General features: G+C 43.3%; 1 protein-coding gene across 1 annotated transcript in view; it reads left to right on the top strand.

The window, feature by feature from the left end:
* LOC102367842 (heparan-alpha-glucosaminide N-acetyltransferase-like) overlaps positions 1-20,275 on the top strand; it is a 349,117-nt gene that overhangs the window by 219,827 nt on the left and 109,015 nt on the right. Inside the window, exons 8-9 of the mRNA XM_025197703.1 lie at positions 2,177-2,207; positions 8,960-9,120. Coding sequence (XP_025053488.1) covers positions 2,177-2,207; positions 8,960-9,120 — 192 coding nt within the window. The remainder of the gene's footprint in view (positions 1-2,176; positions 2,208-8,959; positions 9,121-20,275) is intronic.

Raw genomic sequence — 20,275 nt, 5'->3', positions numbered from 1 at the left:
CATAGTGCCACAAACTAAATACATGGCCAGCACCAGAGCCTTGAAGGACTCCTATGTTCCCCATGGTTTAGAGTGCCTGTCAGATGACTGGGGCTGGTCTTCTGAGCTCCCATGCACGCCACAGTGGGAGCTGTGATCACCTGATGGGTGCTTCTAGCCACAGGAACACATAGGAGCAAAGGGCTCCATATGCTTTTGTGGCTGGGAAGCACCACTTGGCTGGTACAGGGACAGCCTGTACCAACAGCATAGCATGACTGGGGCTTCATACAAACATTCAGTTTCTCCTGGGAGCATTGTTGCTCTTCCAGAAGAAATCCTCAATGTACAGTTGTTCAGTCTTTTTCTCCCAGAGTAAAAATGGCCAGTCTAGGAGAAAAATAAACAGGAACAACTAAAGTTAAATCACTTCCTGGAGAGTTTCTGCTGAGAGAGTGGGTACATGTACATGCTGACACCATAGGCTGACAATGGGCAGTCTGGGTTAGCCAGTCAGAGCTGTCCTATGCACTGCTGTTGCCAGTCTGACTAAGGGAGCCTGCAGAGTATACTGAGATCGTGTACACAGGGATTCCCATTGTTTTGATTATTAGCTGTGCAGTGTCATCACTTCAAACTCTCCACTCTTCAGGGTCTCAGCATTTGGCTGTCTGTACATTCGAATGGTTTGGGTAAAGTTACCTAGAGCCAAACTTACATGTGGCTCTGGGTTAGTTTTTTTTATCACAAGAACAAACAAATTAACCCAGATTATTTGAATGTATATATGCAGCCAGGGATTTGATTCCCAATTCCACAATCATGCTTCCTGCTAGGCATGTGCGGTATGACAGGAGGCACAATTATTGGGATTGTGTATCAAATTTTATCATGCCTTTAACTGAACATCTACCAGTGGCCTATGACTATTAAGATTTTGTTTGGTTGCTTATTGAACCTCTAAGAGTTTTAGGAATCTGTTTTTTAATGTGAACATCTAACATTCCTTTTTTTTTTTTTGGTTCCATCTGTTAAGGAAAGTAGATGCTTTTTTCTTTTGATGCATAATACAAATAATTTAAATTGTACTAGCTCTAAGAACAGCAAGAGTGACAATACAGTTGGTAGCTATAGCTCTTCCCAGACTCAGTTTTCTGGTCAGGAGGGCCTGTCATCTTTTCTTTGAGACTTACCTGATGTATAACACAACCACAGAGCTTAAATTGGTAATCCTTGCTTCGGACCAATAGCTAATGGTTGAGCAAGGGTATGCCTTGTAAAAGGACATCTGCTCTTGTTTTACAGACTCCAAATGATGAAGAGTATACCATGTTATTGGAATTTTGTTCAATATTTGTGTACCTCCACTGTTAAAAACATTGACTTATTTCTAGTCTAAACTTCTCTTGACTAAGCTTCCAGTCTTTTCATATTTTTACACTTTACAAACATGTTGGCATCCCCAAGGAAGATGGACAAAGAAAAAACAAGAGACCCAATACCTTCCTTTTGACAAGCTTGCTTTTGTTTGGAAGAAATAACTCTGGACAATTAGTATAGCTTTTCCAAAGGAGTAATAGAAATGATGGTTGCTTACTTTGTTTTAAGGTTATTTACATGTGGTCTCAATACAAAGTTTGAGATTATAAGGATATAAATTTCATGTCTTGCTGCTCTTGTACCTAAAAGAAGATACCAAGAACTATCTATGTTCTCAGCTTCAGTGTTAACCAAGGGCATCTCTGAAGAGCTTTCCTGGTCCTCTTGAGACTGCTGCAAAGAAACATGCCCTGCCCCGCCACTCTGCACATGCCAAATCCAGCAATAAGGTGGTGGCAGCCTCAGAGAAGGGTACCCTCTGCCACTGCTCTTAGGATGTTAGTTTTGCTATGATTAAGAGTGATGTCAGAGGGTGCCCTTCAACTGATTTTGTTGCCTCATTTCTGGATTTGGTTCATGCAGAGCAAGCAGTCAAGGTGTGCTTCACAAGGGCAGTCTTGGGGAAGTGGTTTAGATATACTTGAAGAGGCCTAGTTGTGTGCTAATTAGGCCGATACAGCTTTTCTGTGGCATGCAACTTAGTTATGAAAGATTTATCCTTGGATTTGATTTGAAGCATATTCTATTTCTAATGATAATCTATTTTAAAATAAATACTATCCAAACTTTGAACGTGTGCTTTTGATTTTAATTGCAGGTCTAACAATTGCAGATCTTGTCATGCCATGGTAAGTCACTGAGTTCGACTTAATTTTCAGTTGTTTATAAAAAAAAAAAAAGAAAAGAAAAAAAGAGAGAGATACTAGAGCAATGCATACAGAGCCTTGGATCTATTTCCATGTCCCAAGAGGACCAGGAGAGTAATGACATACTAGTTTGAGAGCCCAAGCTCTTGTTTTATATTTTGTATCCTACTTGTTTTTCATAAATATATTCAACCTGATTAAAAGAAAAGTAGTAGCAGCTGCTGTTGGGCTTTCGCGTGAGGTCCTTACTTTTTTAGTTCTTAGAAGGGATTTTGCCTGAATTCCTAAAACTCAAGTAAGCACCAAGTTACAGTTAAATGGAGACTGGTGGAGAATCATATTAAGGGCTTTTTTTCAACCTCAGGCTAAAATGTTCAAGAGTGCTTAAGTCATGTGCAAGACTAACGCATTTTGGAAAAGGGACTTAGGGTGAGGTCTGCACTAGCACTCCCAAGACAGAAAAACTGAGAGCAATTTTGGGGATGGGTACTCTTAACAGGGAGTTACTGTTAAGAGATGGATACTCTTAACAGGGAATTTTGGGGAGCCACTCTTAACAGTCTACTCTGGCTAATTGCTAAGCTTTGACATGCAGAAAACAGCAGCAAGTAGATGGGGCTTGTATATATGATCTTGAGGTCCTAAATTATTTGTGCACTTCTGAAAATGTTACTCTTGTTGTTTGCAGTAGTGAGAAAAGTTTCCTAAGGGTAAATACACAAAACCTGATTAACTTACATTTGTTACATTAGCCCTAGTATCTACTTTATCTAGGAAAAAAAGGTTTTTCCTCATTTCTTTGAGGAGAGGGGTGTGTGTGTGTGTGTGTGTGTGTGTGTGTGTGAGAGAGAGCGCTATTTGTTAAAGAGATATACATGTCAAAATATGTACATCTATTCAACTGTATAATAGTATCCTCTTGCTTTACTGGATATAATAGATGGAAAAGAAAAATGTGTGATTATTCATTGTTAGCATTTTTCTACTACTACTTCCAGTGCTGTAGGCACATCGCTGGGTGCCTAGGGGAAAACAGAAGTGGCGACCTCTGGTTCATGATGGTGAATGTACAATCGACAGCAGCAGCTGCTTTCCCCCAAGCCCCTGCAACTTAGTGGTGCCTTGGGTGGTTGCCCCTAACACCTCCTTCTCTTTTAAATGTACACTTTGTATGAATAGGTGGTTGACACTCATATGGTCTTTAAAGAATCTAAATAATTGTTAGAGCCTACTGAGGAGATCCATAACAAGTAGGTTTGAGTACAGCTGGGTGGGAATTTAATTGTTCCTTCTTGCAAGATTTTTTTCTGAATTTCACTGAGCAAAGGTGAAATCTTTTAAAGTTTTAAGGGAAAGGGAAAACAAAGAGAATGAGCATTTCTAACCTTAGTCTAACTACTAGTTAGTATTTAGGGCATATATCATAGCTGTGAGAGTGCAAATGTCCCACATCCCTGGGGGTTGTCATTGTGGCAGGCCAGTAGGGGGCGCTCCTGCGTTGAGCCACCCACCTCACTGTGTCCGACCAGTTTCCAGGCTCCGAGCGCCTCCCTGGGGGCACCTCACGTCTGGCTGACCCCCTTCCTGGAGCACACCTGCTAGCCTGGGGGTTCCACTGCCACCACCCAGGGCTCTGGACTGATTCTGTCTCTGCGTACCCTGGGAAACACAGGCCTAGTAGCCCTCAAGGGTACTTGATTCACTTCAAGAAGTTGGGATGCTTCCTTCAGTCAGAAGCACAAGTAGTGGTCTTCCTTAGTCAGCTGAACCAAGGGGACCCCAAGGCATAATCTAGACCCACTCCCAATAAGTCTCCCACACTAGGTACAAAGCAGAACTCCTTTGGGGTAGGGTTAGAATAGGGTACAAGGTAAAGCAACATCAGAGAAATCCCATAGAGCAAACTCCCTTGGCTGGGTAGCCTTTGATCACGCATCTAAGCCACTGCAAGCTATATATCTAGTTACATCTCAGGTAGCTTACTCACAAGTATCATCCAGAGGCAGTTGGAGATTCCTTCTGGCAGTTCCTTGATCATGAGTTTTGAGAGAGAGCAAGTTTCAAATGGTACAGCTCTTCTCTGTCTCTGAGTCTCCCTCATGACTGCTGCCCCCTCCTCCTAGGCAGTCCCTAACTTATATAGCCCTTGTGACCTCATTTACCTGGTCCAATGGAGGCCAGCACCTGTTGGCTGTCAACCAACCAATTTGAAATACATCACTAGTTGCCGGACAGACTAGTCCACCAGGGAGCAAGCCCCTCACCCAGGTACATGATACCAATCATGTAGGCAGAGGGAGCAGGTTTCCCCCCTCCCTCAGGAATGTATCCAGCTCAGGTTACCTAAAGAGACAGGGTAAAGGTGTCTCCCCTCTGCTGGGCCCATCCTAATCAAATCGTCACAGAGCAGAGTTTTTGGGGAGAAACAAAGGTGGACTTCTGACACAGTCGTAACCACCAGTAACAATAGAACAGTGAGCAGTCTTCTGCTGGGAATTCTACTTTGTATAAATAAATAGCTACTGGGCCAGAGAGAGAGGAGTGGCATATAGTGCAATGGTTAGAAACCTACTGAATAAGTTAGTCCATGTTCAAGTCCCAGATGTGAATTAGGCAGATCCATTCTTGGATGGTCTCTGTCTTAGCTTCTGATTGGAAGATTCATTTGGACAAGCTTTCCTGCCGAAAGTTTTGTTGAAATTTGTTACATTATTATGAAAAGTTTTGGCAGAATGACATTTTTGATATAAAAGATGCTTACTTAAAATAAAAACACAGTTCTAGTTCTAATTATGAAATGACTTCCAAAGCCTTTTTGTAGTGTAAATAGAAACAATGGCTTTACCAAGGGGACTTCTAAAAATTTTGGACTCTCAAATGGGTCTCTTGCTTTTTAAACATTATGAAATTTGGGTTTCATTCCTTCTTTGTAGCATAGAGGTACTTTTAATAAAAGCAGACCAAAGCCATGAAGTTTCCCTCTAAGAACCCCAGGAAGTAAGTATATATCTTTAGGATGCAGATGGGAATACACCCAGCAAGGCAAAAAGAAATATTTTAAAAGTGCCAAACATGCAGACCTGTCATCCTTTGCCTTAATGGGCACTTACAAATGTGCAACTTGCAAGAGATATTCTTCCACAATCATATTGTGGTTATAAAACAAACAGTGCGGTCAATAATATGATCTAATCTAATTGAAGAGGTCAGTCAGAAAATTATTACCCACTTTACAACCCATTAACATCAAACCTACATTACAGGAATGTATGAGATAGATTAAAAACTTGCTTACTTAAAGCAAGAAGGTCTAAATAAACTCCATTATAAATGTTTTTTTACCTTTGAAGCAAAAAGGAATACCCCCCTGGTGACTGGAATAAGATGGAGAGGGGGGTGAAAGAGTCAGAACAGGTTGCTGAGTTTAGCTTTTTGATCTCTCTGTCTGAAACAATCATTGCTAATAGATATTTGGGCCTGAGGGAAAGCCATTGTTTTGATTATTAGCTTGAGCTTTATGACAAATGGAAGAAGTTGAGGAAAAAATGGTGCAAAAGGAAGCTGAAGCTGTTGAATAAAGTTCCTGGAATTTGGAAGAAAGAGGGTCTCATTTGGTATGGAATAACTCATATGGGATCTTTGATGGTATGCGGGACTCATCCCTGCTGGCCCCCTGGCAGAAGATAGACACGGTGAACACCTTCCTCATCCCCCGCATTGTGTTCGTCCTGAGAGGCTCAGCGGTCCTCAAGACCCCCCTCAAGAAGACAGATGCCGAGATCCGGTGGCTGCTCAAGAAGTGGCTGCATCTGCCACTAAGGGCCAGGAACAAGATCCTGCACATCCCCTACCGGCAGGGAGGTGCCAACGTCCCCCGCATGGGAGACCTCTGTGACATCACAATGGTCACACACACCTTCTTCCTCCTGACCTGCCCATATGCCATGGTAAGTATCATCACTACCAGTGCCCTTGAGGAGACCACCTGCAAGAGGATCGCGAGAGCCGACCGGATGTGACTTCGCCACCTTCCTCAGCGGCTCACTGGAGTGCGAGTTCAGCAGAGATGGCAGGGACTTTGCTTTGCTGTGGAGCTGAGCCCGCAACACCACGCACCGCCTCAGGAAATGCATTGGCTGTGTCTGGACCTGGACTGTGGAGCACCGGGAGATGGGAGTTTCCCTGCAACCAGCCCCACACGCCAACCATGTCACCGTGACACCCCGCACAAGAACCTTCCTGGAGAGGTTCCTGAAGGACACTGTCCAAAACAAGTATGCCGGCAACCTGAGGGCCAAACCCAACCAGGGCAAGGTCTTCTTCGGCGTCACCTCAAAGTGGGACTCCAGCAACCACTTCATGCCCAGCAGGAGCTTCACGTGCTTTGCGGACTGGTGCTTCCTCCACTGCACCTGCCTCAATTACCTGCCTTTGAATGGGGCCGTCTGCTTTGGCCACTGGGACAAGAGGTGCCAACGGTGCGATTTATGTGGTAGAGACCTTCCCCCACATGCCGTGCTGCTGCAAGCTGCATGCCAGAGCCTGGCAGCTCCTCTGCAATGCTGTCCAGGACTGCCTGGTGAGGGCCATCCCGGCCGCAGCGGGGGAGATCTCTGTGAAATGCACCATCCCGGGCTGTGAAAGCTGGCTGCAACCTGACATCGTCATCAGTGAATGAAGAGGCCAAGAAGGTTGTGATCGTGGATGTAACCATCCCCTTCAAGAACCGGCACCAAGCCTTCACCAACGCCTGGGCTCACAAGTGGGAGAAGTACGCCCCACTGGCCGCCATCCTGAGGGACCGTGGCTATGATGTGATGGTCGACATGCTCGTCATGGGAACGCTCGGAGCCTGGGACCCCAGCAACGAGAGTGTCCTGTGTGCCTGTAGCTTCTCCCTCCGCTACGCCAAGCTGATGCGCTGCCTCATGGTGTCTGACACCATCCACTGGTCCTGTGACATCTACATGGAACACATCACAGGCCACCACTAGTACTCCGACCCCACCAGATGAACCACTGCTGGACTGGACCCAGAAAGGACTGCCTGAACCCCCACTCTGCACCAGATGGACTTGACTTCAAGAGGATTTTTCAGCAATGAACAACCCCGCTCCACCCGAAGAGGACCCCCATGATGAGACTCTATGGACTGAGACACTTTTGTCGAACTACTTCCTCCACCATTGTGGACCATTGTAACGGGTTTGTGTGTTTTCTTTCTCTCTCAGCATCGCGAACCCTCTCCTTCCCCTATCCCCCCTTCCCCCACCCCCCAGGCTTAGTTGGCTAACCTTGTATTTTCTGTAACCTAGTTGCATTCCCTTCCTCACCCCCATCCCTCTAATGTTAGTCCCTCACTCAGGCGATTTGTATTTCCCTACCGGCTTTGTCATCTTTTTGGATTCACAATCCTAAACATGTACTAATAAAAGTCAATTTGCTCTATCAAGAGAGACCCAATAATCTGTCTAGTCTGGCATCCTGCACAGGACATCGACTTAGAACATAAGGTATAAATCCACATATTGTATTCACCTTTAATTGTGTGATGGTGTACAGTGGATTGAATGTTTTTTCATGACATCAGCCAGCTATCCATTTTTTCCTGGTAAATAAAGTATAGTGGGTTCCTTTCTTATACCATTATCCTTGACTTGTGTAACTGAAGGGGCTAATAATTCATATAAACTTTGGGGAAATGTGGGAAGAAATCACTCCTTTTATTAATTAGCCAGAATAATATTTAATAGCTGTGAATTCCACAAGTCATTTACAGCAGTGGTTCCCAACCTTTTTAGACCGTGGACCAGAAGTGACCGCAGACCAGCAAACTGCAGTCTAGAAGTGATCAGCATACTGCAGAGTGGCAGCCAACCCTTTTTTATACTTAGTATAAAAAAAGGTTGGCTGCCGGTCCACAGTATGCCAGTCACTTCTGGACTTCCAGTCTGGCAGCCAACCCTTCATGGCCCGATCCTGGGCTGCGGTCTGGGGATTGGGACCCTCTGATTTACAGGATAAAGGTAAAAGAGAATACCATTTTACTTGGCACAGGGTGCTAGGGCACCCTGGGGTGCTGCCAGATCCTTCGAAGGGTGCCACTAGCTGTGAGGGAACAAGCAAGGTCTGAGGAGATGAGCAGATAAGCACAGGCTCAGAATTCTCCCTGCCTGAGCGATTCCCCACTTCCCAGTCTCTCTGCAAGGAGGTAAGCACTGTAATGTATAAATTCATTTTTTAAATTGAGTGCCACTCAATTCACAGAAGCTGTGTAGGAGATTGAGAACCACTGCTTTAAGGCAATCCCAGTTGCATTTTGTCCTGTTCATGGTATCGTAGTATAATCTGGACGAGGGTTAGAATTAAATAATAGTGAAGGGCAAACTGGAAGATGGAATTAAATGAAGGGGAAGAAGTTAGGGAGCCCCTTGGCCAATTCTTGCCAATAGGCTCCCATATCATTTACTATATTTGTTTAAGGGGCATGTGAAATGTGAAAGTTCACTGAACAATTTGCCTAGTCACTGATCCTCCTCCTTTATGCCTGGAGTTGTTCTGTGAAAAGATAGAAGGCTAGATTATTTGGACCGCTTGGTTGACAAGCATTGTCTGTAGAGGAAAAAAAAGTTGTAACACATTCTGGGTTTGAACCCCACAGGCTTTTAAACTAGCAGGGAAGATGAATGAGTAGGCTGTTCCAGCCAAGTCCTGACCAGTTTCTTTGATTTCAGGTTTGTTTTTATCCTTGGGACTTCAGTGGCTCTGGCTTTTTCTGCCATGTTAAGAAGAGGAGTGACGCGCATACAACTCTTGCGTAAAATGATGTGGAGGACCATTGTTTTACTGGCGATTGGGGTCTTTTTCCTCAACTACGGTCCTGCAGATGGCCCATGTAAGTATTATATTTTGCCATTGTTATTCTAGCATTTAAAGTGGATGTGTTGGGCATAAAATACAGGTCAGGTAAAAGGTATAGAATTCTTCCATAAAGCTACATTTTACCAAAACTTACCTGAACTTAGCCAATTTGAATAATAGTGCATATCCTAAGCCAAAAGGAATCTGCAAGGGATATTTTTTCAGTCTTGCGGCAGTTCTTTTTTTAGGAAATTATTAAGAATTGGGTTGGCAATTATATGAACAATTGGTAGAGCTTAGAAAGAGTAAAAACAGCAAAAAATATATATATGATCCAAGGAAAGGATGAATCACTAAGTGAAAACTTGGCTACTTCCAATTGTTTCTGAATATAAGCAAATTGCTGGACTAATTAATACAAGAGTGTCTTCTTCTAAGGAATAGCTGTCACTACACTGTTATTGCTTTAATGCTGGAGAGCAGGTACGTTCCATGACACAGAGGTCTGGTTTGGTACTCTAATTTATTGTTGTGATATTAAGTTAGCACACAATGTTTTGCAGCGGTCTAATTCCCCCCCCCCCCCCCGCCCCCCCCCCCCCCCCCCCCCAAAACAGGGTAGAAATAGCACAGATTCCTTATAAAAATAGCCCCTCTATCATTTGGTAGCTGCATTCTTGTCACATACGTAACCCATAAAATGACCAAATACAGCAAAACTGAGGGTAGACCAGGTGACCTCAGAGTAACCAATAGCTCAAGATACTCCATCTATTTTTTGAGAACCACAGGATCAAGGTCATCTTGTACATGATTTGAGTATCCTAAATTAGTCTCCTAATCTCTGGTATATAGTTCAGTATTGCTGTAGTCCAGGGATACCCAAACTTTTTGCCCTGTGGACCAGATGAATGATGCAGGGTGTGTCCATGGGCCAGATCCAGTCTACAAACCCAATCCAGCTTGTACTGGATTGGGCCCCAAGTCCCACATGCCATATCATGACTGATTAGACTCACAGCCCCAGTCTTTGGATAGGGCCCTGCTGCGAGAAGGATCCTGCACAGAGGGCCATGTCATCTGGCCTGCAGGACTTTGGAAATTTTGCGGTGTTGGGGCAGTGGCAGTGTTAATTGCCACCACTCGCGCACACCAAATATTCAGTGCCATGGGCTGGATCTCGCTGCTTCACAGGCTGGAGGCTGAGCACCCCTACTCTAGGTCCGTGAATACTTTATTATATACATGTGTGTGGAGAGGGGGAGGGAGCAGTGATAGATTCAGGATTTTACAAAAGGTGGTGTGAGAGCAGCTACTGGTGCTGCAGGGGGGCTGCACCCCAACCCCAGCATCCTCTGCCTTCTCCCTCCCACCAGGGTGGGCAGACCATATGAGGGAGCAGCAGATGGGGACATTTATAAGTCCCAAAGAAGTTAAGAATTCCCTCATCCCTTCCCCTCCATGCTCAGAGGCATGTTCCCTCTCATCTTGCTTCTCCTCCCACTGCTGCTGCTGCCAGTGTCCCCATTGTCCCAGGGACAAGGGGAGACACTCCAGCTGAGATGCACAAGGGCTGTGCTCAGCCCAGGACAGCGGCAGCAGGCATGTTCTTCTACCCTGCCTGCTGTCCTGCCCAGTGTTCCCCACCAGCACAGGAGCAGTTATGGGGAGAACAAACTTGCCTACCCCCTGCCGCTGTCACTGCTGCCTCTTTCCTGAACTGAGCCCCCTGAGTGCAGCCCAGCTGGAGCAGGATATAAGCTCCTCGTGCCCATGACAGTGGAGGCACCAGCAACGGCTGGTGGAGAAAGGGGGAATGGGAAAATGGAAGAAGAATGTGCTTGTTAACATGGAAGGGAAGGCATGAAGGGAGGGCGGGGAGTCTTACCTTCTTTGGGACTTGAAGTCCCCTGCTGCTGATCCTGACATATGGCCAGAAAAGGAGTACAGCAGCACCACTGCACCCCTCCTGGATCCTCGTGTGTGTGTGTGTGTGTGTGTGTGTGTGTGTGTGTGTACACACTAGTATGCTAAGTAAAATAGCTTCAAAGGGAGCACCTGGGAACCATCCACTTGTGCATGCCCTAGTTCAAATTCTTGGTCTGGATTGAGTCTCCCACATCCTGGGTGGGAATGTCCTGATTACTAGACAATCTGCTATTTTGGGGTAGAACTCTCTCTGATATTTCATGAGAAGAAATGTGGGGAGAATTTCAAAATGTTTGGTTTTACCCAGATGCAAAACAGAAAACATTTTGAAATCTTGAAACATTTTATGGGACAGAAAAACCTGTTTCTGCTCACTTCTAGTTCTCACAGTGAATCCTTTCTATATTGAATCAAAGCAGTGCAGGACTTCCATATTTACCTCTGAATACTCTAGTGAAAATAACATTTTAATTCTGTAAAAAAAAAAAAAGAAAGAAAGAAACCTGTTTTTTTTTTTTTTATTTTACAAATAAAATGTGAGCAAGTCATGAAGGAAGAGTAGTGAAGGACTTGCCCTGCTTTTGTGAACCAGGACAACTGGCTTTTTCTACAGATACTGCAGTTTTATCAAGAAAGCTTTACAGTGCAACCCGGAGAGGCTAACAAGAAAGACAGGTTGAAGGGCGCACACTGTATTGATGTTTATTTTGGCAATTCTTTCCTTAAGTGTGAGTGCTGCTTTTCTGCACCTGTGAATTCAAACAAGCGTCCTGCCATGTGTTTCCTAAGGGCACAGAGGTCCACCAGTTAAAAGCTGATTCCAAAATATTGAGAGAGTTTTTTCTAGGACATTTTGCTGTGTATTTTGATAACATTTGCTTTTTGGTGCATGTAATTTTTTTTTGGTGAGGAGGCAGAGGGCAGATAGAGGAAAGGTGTCCAAAGACTGACTGTGTTTTATCAAAATTCTGCTTCTTTCTAAGCAGTAGTTAACTGCTAAGATAGTTTGTATTTGCTATGTTGTGCCCACCCCCTCCTCCTTCAACAGCATAAAGTACATTGCAGTTAAGAGTGTCTTTGCATTTACCAGCAACACAGCTAGTTATTATCCATCAAAGCCCAGGCATCTAGTACAGTGAGTATCATAGCACCAACAAGCTATTAGCACTTTGCTGCTTCCAGCAAGGATAGCTCACTAATTCAGTTTACTAAAATACAGCAATACTTTTAGTGACAATAATCGGATCTGGAGACTTTTAGAAACAACAATTACCAGACTAGTGGTGTCTCGTTTCTGCTGCCCCATGGCAAATCCTCTAAGTATTCAAAATGTTTTGGGAAGCCAGTTATGCACTGTTGCTACAGTGTTTTGTGGATGATTTATTTATTGAAACATTTTCTTTTTCTGGCTGTTATGTTCAGCAACCATTGTCCAGAAGAAACAAAAGGCAGCCCTGCTAATGGAGCCAAGAGGGAGAAGAACTAGAGGGAGCCAAATTAATTCATTGCACTTTGGCTAGACAAAGTTGTGAATCACAAAATGCTTGCTTAAACATGGATTTTTAAAGTATGACTCTTCTGATCTTGAGAATTCGTGTGAAAATAGCAATTAAAACTGAAACATTTCTTTAAACGATCATGTAAGGAGAATGCATTATTAGAAATATGGAAAGCACACATCTTGCACTTCAATAAATGGTCTACTTGGCAGATCTGACTTCACTTTTGGGAAAAATCTGTTTCTACATCTGCAACATGAATGTCATGTAAATATGTTGCGGTCTCATGCATGTGCTTTTTGTTGACACTAGTATATGGAATTTAGCAAGCAAATTAAACTGAATACATACAGAACTATAGGAGAATGAGCAGAGATGTGAGAGAGGAGCTTGTTGCTTATCTTGAATTTTTCAGGCTCTTGAAAAGCTGCATGCTTTTCAGTTAGATTTTCATGCCTCCCTCATACTTTCTCAAAATCCAAGATTGCCATGTGGTGGTAAATGAGCTTTTAATTTTAACAAGGGCTGAGCATTCAAAACCATCTTTTAAAATGTATCCTCCACATTTTTAAATAGTTGTGTATGACTGGTGTTTAAAGGTGTCTTTTGCAAGTACTGGTTTATAAATGTTGTGGCTTGTGTCTGCAGATGCTGGGCACGTATTCTCTGACTGCACATTTTAAGGCTGTTGGAAAACTGAGCTCTCCAGCTTTTGTTTGCACTGATCAGGCATTTTTACATGTGCTTCAGAAGTGGGAGGGGGGTGGGGGAAGAGGCTTTAATGAGTGGCTCCATCAACTGAGCTTTAGATAAAGCACCCCCACCACCATGTTGAAGTGCGGGGATGCTGATACATGAGATGTGGCGGCTGGTTGGAGCATGGTAATTACCATGCTTCAGCAGACTCGATTAATCGAGTCTGCTCTGACATACTGTAATTACAGCACGTCACAGCAGCCTCCCGGCTTGTGACACCCATCATGTTTATCACTGCTCTTTCTGTTCAAAAGCTAACTCAGTGTTGTCTACCCATCAGACAGACCTTATAGAATCTGTGATTATCTATTGCAAAACATCCATTAGAGGGAAAACTTGTGTATGCATGTACTATTAATATGTATGGCATGTTTCAAATTCTTGAATGCCACCAACCATTCTAGTCTAGAATGGTGGAAAATAAAAGCAATCCAAGTATGCATTAATATATACATGGAAAAAAAATAGGGTAATCAAAAGTGCCTAGGTGATGCAGGAGCATGGATCCAGTTGAAAGTTAATTGGACTTGTGCTCCTAACTCAGGTGCTTTTGAAATCTCCTTCCCCATCCCTCTTCCCCCACACCACACACACACACTAATATTCATTAGAACTGAATACTGTATTTACTCAAATGTAAGGTGAGGCATGGGGCGGGGGTGGAAAACTCCTTATCTTATATTTGTATACCAGCAAACCCCCCTGTTAAAATACACTGGCTGTCATTAAAATGCTACTAGAAGCAGCATGTGCTCAGTCATGGAAACCAACTCTGAAGCTGATTGAATGCAGCCTGTTCTGAGCATGACCATAAAACACCTGGCCCATATGGGGCAAATCCACTGATGGGGACCTTTTTTTTGTGGCTCTTAAAACATGGACAGTTGCTGTCCCAGGAGGGAACGAGCAGGCCTGGAGGCACTGAAAGACCAGGCCAGAACTGAGAGAGGCTGGAGCAAGCTCCAATACCCTCTCTTGGTGCCAAAACTGCTGATGGGAACTTTTTTTTTTTAGTCCTTAAAAGAAGATAAATGGGCAGGTGTTCCCTCCACAGGGAACTGGCCCCTGGCCTGAAGTTACTAAAATACCTGACTGGCACCAGGAGGTCCAGAACAAGCCCTGACACCCTTTGTGCCCAAAGTGCCTGTTCTTAGCTGCAAGGCCGAGATGCTGGTGAGACTCTTTTCTGTTTTGTTTTGGTTTTTTTTTTAATAAAATTTGTAAACAAACCCAAACAAAACCAAACACACTACCCTATACTTACAAAGCTACACATAGCGAGCATCTTTGTTTTACCAAGACTTTATATCGTAGATACAACCACAGAAACATACAACTACATATATTAAACCCTTAAACAACATGCATCAACTTTGCACAAAAACCAAACCCTTACAGAACCCCATGAAAAACTGTTACCTCAATAACCACCTGAAACTCTTTGCCCCTCCCATCAGTTCTCTCTTTTGGTCCAGTGAAACAAGTGTGTCCAGTCCTTTTTCTTTTATTTCTCCCCTGCCAGTTCCTCTCTGATCTCTTCCTTGTCCTGATCAATGTAGTGTTTCAGTTCATGTAGCCCCAGCTTCAGGCATTCTTTCGGTGAAAGCCAACCCCTTAAACACCCAGAGGTTTCTTACTTTCTATAAACTAGTTTTAATATTTTCTAATAAAGTCCTTAATACTGTTTCCTTTCATCCTTTTGGTATGAATCCATGTAGCACCATCTCCTGTGCTAATGAAAGGTTTATTTTGGTGACACTCAAAGTGGCAGACCCTTTCCTATACCTGCTTTGAATATATACACTCCCAAAACACGTCCCAGTGTTTCTTCTTCCCCACACCTCCCCTTCGGCACTCTGATGAGTTTGTGAAGCCCCATCTGTGTTGTACTTCTCTGACTTTCAAGATTTTTCTTATAATCATCCAGCTAGGTCAACATGTCTGCTTTTTTTAGTTGTTTACCCACCACCACTCCCCACATCTTCATTTGTCCTGTGAAGCTTCCTACTAGCACCTACCCATCCCTCTCCTTACCGCATTCATCAACTTCTTATGATTCTCCTGGACCTCAGCCCTACCATCCATATTTTATACCTCTGCATGAATCTTTCCATCCTGATGTAATGAATTGGTGGCTGCCACACCCATGGACTCCTCAAAGAGGTTTGATATACTCCCTACTTCTCCATAAAGATACCATATTGGTCCCTTGCTTTCTCTACTATATTACCCTTTTGACATACTTTTCCATCCATCTTTCTGTTTTCTTCCTCTAGTAAATCCATGTACATTCAAACTATAATCATTCTTTCTCTTGACTTTTCCCCTGCTATGAACTTTATCCTTCTTAATCCACATTACTCTGCATATTTCTTCCAAAAGTTCTCAAACCTTTCTCCGAGGAAGTCAATTCCCAAGTCTTTTGGTTCTTGAGAGGCTGGTGAGATTCTTTTCCTGCACCTCCAAAATCGCAAACAGTACCTTTTCCAGGAGATCATATCTTTATCATTGATCCTGTCTGCCACCCATCACCAGTTAAAATTGCAGTGGGCGTGAGATGAATTCTGGACAACCCTCTGATAATTAAATTCTACACATGGAAAATTATAACAAATGTATAAATTTTCCATGTATAGAATGTAAGTATTTTGGGGTTCATATTATATTCAGGATCATCATATATTTGAGTAAATACAATAGACATGAGTCTGACTATACCTGGCCTAGCTGTCCAAACCATCTGCTGCAATGCAACTAAGTCCTCATCTAAAGCGGCTTGATGGACCTGTACAGAAAAACTGCAAATTAGTTTTATAATGGGTAGCACATGTAGGCACATGGCAAGATGGGGCCACGAGTGCCATGAGCTGCCTGAACCCTGGATTTTCAACTAAGGAAAAGTGCTGGCCATCCATAGCAAGCATCTCCCCAGTGCTCTGCGTGATCTTGCTCACCCTTGCAGCACACCCTGCTTTGTGTCCAGCTTTCCCCTACTGGTCCAGGGAGGCCTGTCTCTGCTTTGTGGGGATGGGGGCTTTGGAGTGAGAGGGGGACTTCCCTTTGGGCATACTCCCACTGGTGCCAGGCTGAGGAGGAGCCAGGGCAAGGGGATGGTGCCTGTGGAGATCCATCAGCATCCCCATGATGCTCATGTGTTTTGTTTCCTTGCCCCAGCTGGTTTTGGCTCAGTAGTGCAGGCAGCTAGCATATGTGGGATCATCTGTCAGCCTAGAATGATCCCAGACCACACTGCCCACTTGCTTCTGGGGTGCAGATGCATGCGTGGATGCTGCAGTTGCCCCCTCCTCAGCAGGCAGAGGCACAGCAAGAGGAGGAACGGACTCAGCTGAGCTGCCTGCCTCTGCAACCTCTACCTCACCCTCCTTCGAAGTATCTTCTGGGGAAGGAGACGTGGCGCTAGGGTAAACTTAAGGGGTGTTGAGCACAAACTCGGGTGATTCCCCCTCCTTCCCTAGAATTTCTGTTGCTATGGCACTCAGATCCAGATCCAGCTCAAACTCTTCCTCTGGCACTGGAAAGCTCAGCATGGAAAGTGAAATGGGGGTGGAGGAGACTGTCGTGCTGGTGCTGCTGCTTGTTGTCATGGTGCAGGGTGGGGGTTGTGGCTGATGATCTTGGAGGGGATGCAGACTCTGGCACAGGCAGTGGCACTGGCACTGCTCCCCTCTCCTTGATGCCTGTAGAACTGGAAGCGCCATCTCTGCTAGTTATAGGAAAGAGGCTGCACCTCAGTTTGGGGGAGAGTGAGGGGGGACTTATACCTCTCCCTCTACCCCCTCTTCCATCCCTCCCTGAATGCTTGCCAGCTGCCTTTCCACCACACTTCATGGTGTGTTTCATAGTGTCTTGTCTTTATAAAAATATATAAATGTATCTGCTTTCCTATATAAATTCTATAGTATAACATCCAATATAATTATTAAATTGAAAAGAATAAATCAGTTAATATAATAAAATAAAAGAGTCTAGAAAGAAAGCAAGTGGTATTGTGGAATCCCATTTGCTAGGCTAGCAAGTAGCAAATCAAATCAATGGTAGTAGTGGCCTTTGTTGTCTAATGCTCCTGAGATGCTGGAAGACAGCTCAGTAACTGTCAGACCCCAAGGCAGAAAGCATGCCAGTTCAAACAGTGCTGCCTTTTATGCTGTTTTTCCATCCCTTCTCCAAAGTACTGGGATTGGAAGGGACCTCAGGGAAGGATCACAGTCACTGACCAGTTACACAGTCAATATGAGAGCAGTCCTTCTCCCCTCTTCAGGCAAGCCCAGCTTCAGCTTTGAAACTCAAAACATTTAGAAACTTTCAAAGCATTTCAACTGCCCTCGTTTTGCTTCGAAGCTGTTTCAAAGCTCTTTGTTTCATTTCAATTTTGCTGTTTCGAGCTCAAAACAAGTTGAAACAGCTGGTGAAGTTTTGCACAGCCCTACCACAAATACACTCACTGGGGTTATCCATCCCCTCTTTACTTAAAGCTTAAAACAAGTCCCTTTTAAAAAAATCATACTGAAAAGGCTAATGTATTAATTCACAGGACCACTTATACTTAATTAACATCAAACCTAATCAAAGTGATGTGGTACTGTATCAACCACTGGCTTGCTATACAACTTGGGGAAGTTGCTTAGCTTCCTTCATCTTTATTTTCTCCACCAGTGAAAGAGGGATGATGATATTTACCATCTCTGGTAAAACACTCTCAAAATCTCAGGTGAAAAGCACTGTGTAATTCTGCTGTTATGAGAGCTGGTAAAATAATACAAATCATAATGAAAAACATAAATTTCTATATAATAGCCCCACAGACCTTAGATCAGTTCTAATTTTTGCATGTTGTGCCACTCAGGGTGTTAAATGTCAGTTGTTTATAAAAATCTTGGAGTTTGAGTAAAAAATGTGTTTGCAGGAAAGTTCTTAAATCAGCCTCAAACTGAATGGATGTGTCTGGATCTAAAACTTTTACTTACTTCAGACTTTCTAATTGGAGCTCTGAGTATTGTAATATGAATGTTTGCTACAGTTGGCTGCAGCGTGTCCCAAAGGGTGTGTAGTAGCACACTAGTGTGCACAAACAGTGACAGAAATGTGTCCCCAGATCCCCCTTTGTGAGGAGGTAAATGCTTTCCTCCCCTGTCCAGTACCTTGCACCTGCCTCAGCTATTTCAGTGGTGCCTGTGGCTGGTCCTCTGGGTACTGTCTCCACTGCTGCTGCCTTCCAGACAGCCCCTGTGCCAGCTTCCCATGATCCCAACAGCATGCTCTGTTATGAGTAGGTGGGCGGGCAGATGCACAGATGGAGCTGTGCTTTGCAGCCTTGTTTGTTCTCTTCTCTCCTCCTTCACTTACAGGGCTGGCAGCAGGGGCCATGATGGTAGTTGCCACCATGTGAGACCTTCAGGAGCTGCCTCAGCAGTGGGAAGTGCTCTTGCCTCTGAGGTATAGATCAGGGTTTGGAAGGGGCAGACAGTGGAAAGAACAGGGCACACCAGGGTGAGGTCCTGTTCCTGCCACCCTTAAGCGTCACAATGTTGATCATTGATTCTTGGGTTCTTTAGTTTCAATGCCCAATCCATACCTTTTCTGAATATAGATCTGTCTCAGTGATTTTCAGTTTGGGTGCTGTGAAATTCAGAAAAGTTATTATGGTGGGGGAGGAGCTTGACGTGAAAAAGTTTGAGAACCACTGATAGAGAGTAATCCTTTGCTTCAAGAAATATGTATTTGGTGTCAGTCTTTTAACAGTATATTTTAGCATTAGTATGATTTTTTCTGGCAAGGGAATAGTATATGTTATATGCTTTGGATACATGCATACACACCCCTTTTTGGGTATAGAAGTGAAGCATACTGCCAGTTTTAATCCAGAAAAAAAAAAAAGTGCCCCAGGTATCAGAAGTTTCAGAAACACTGGTTTAGTGACTTTGGTGAAGGTATGTTGCTTTACAGCAGTTAACAATCTGGCCTGAAATATGTATATTTTGTTATGTCAGAGTATTTAACATAGGGTATTTATAATAGATTCTGAAACGTGTTTTATTGAAAAGAATATAATTCTACACAAACACTTAATGGAACAAACTAGTATCACATGCATGAAAATCAGTTAAATAATAGAAAGATATCATTTAGATGTATGGAGGCAAAATCTTTTGTTAATGTTAAATGCTTACTACTTTTACATGCATGCCAGATAACTTTTCTGGCCTGGATGCATATTTGTTAAAACATTTTTTCTATATGCAGTACCACTCTGTACCTTGGCAAGCATTCCCATAATTTATTTTCATTATAATGATGATCTTTTTCATTCTTTTTCTTTTTTTTTATAAATCAGCTATATGGGATTATGGGAAAATTTTCAAAACCATGAGAGACCCTATGATAACGTAATGCCTTATTTTATTTTTAAACTTCTCCCTGTATAACATATTTTTGATTCCCAGTGCCAGGAGGTCTAATCTTATAGGTGTTTAGATTCAAGGAGACTAAGGTGCATTGCCAAGAAAACCTTTCCTGAAGGTTGAAAAAAAAATTGCTGCTCTACCAACCTGACTGATATAATCTTCAGATTATTTTTTAGTAACATGACATTACATTTGTGTATCTTTTCATATATCTTCCCAAATAACTATGCTGACATGAAGCAAGATATATATGGCATAAAGATTTGTATCTGTTCACTAATTATATATTGAAATTATCAGGAGATATTCAACAGTATTAGCTTTTCAAATTGATTATATTTTAAACATAAACCAGCTCTAATGGAATGTTCAATATATTGTGGTCACTTCAGTTTTGATGTCAGCAAGTGTAATGGCATTGCTTGAGTCATTGCACAGGTATTCTTAAAAATGTATTACTGTACCTGTATCAGAGGTACCTAAGAAACATGTTAAAATAAAAAAGTATGGACCAGACTCAAATTGCTTGATTAGGCACATAAGTAGGTCTTACATGAGTGCTGGATGCTTATGCTGTAGGGAA

This window comes from Alligator sinensis, unplaced genomic scaffold, assembly GCF_000455745.1.
Source record: "Alligator sinensis unplaced genomic scaffold, ASM45574v1 scaffold188_1, whole genome shotgun sequence".
In the NCBI taxonomy this organism is placed as follows: domain Eukaryota; kingdom Metazoa; phylum Chordata; order Crocodylia; family Alligatoridae; genus Alligator; species Alligator sinensis.
This window is presented reverse-complemented; position numbering and strand designations above follow the sequence as displayed.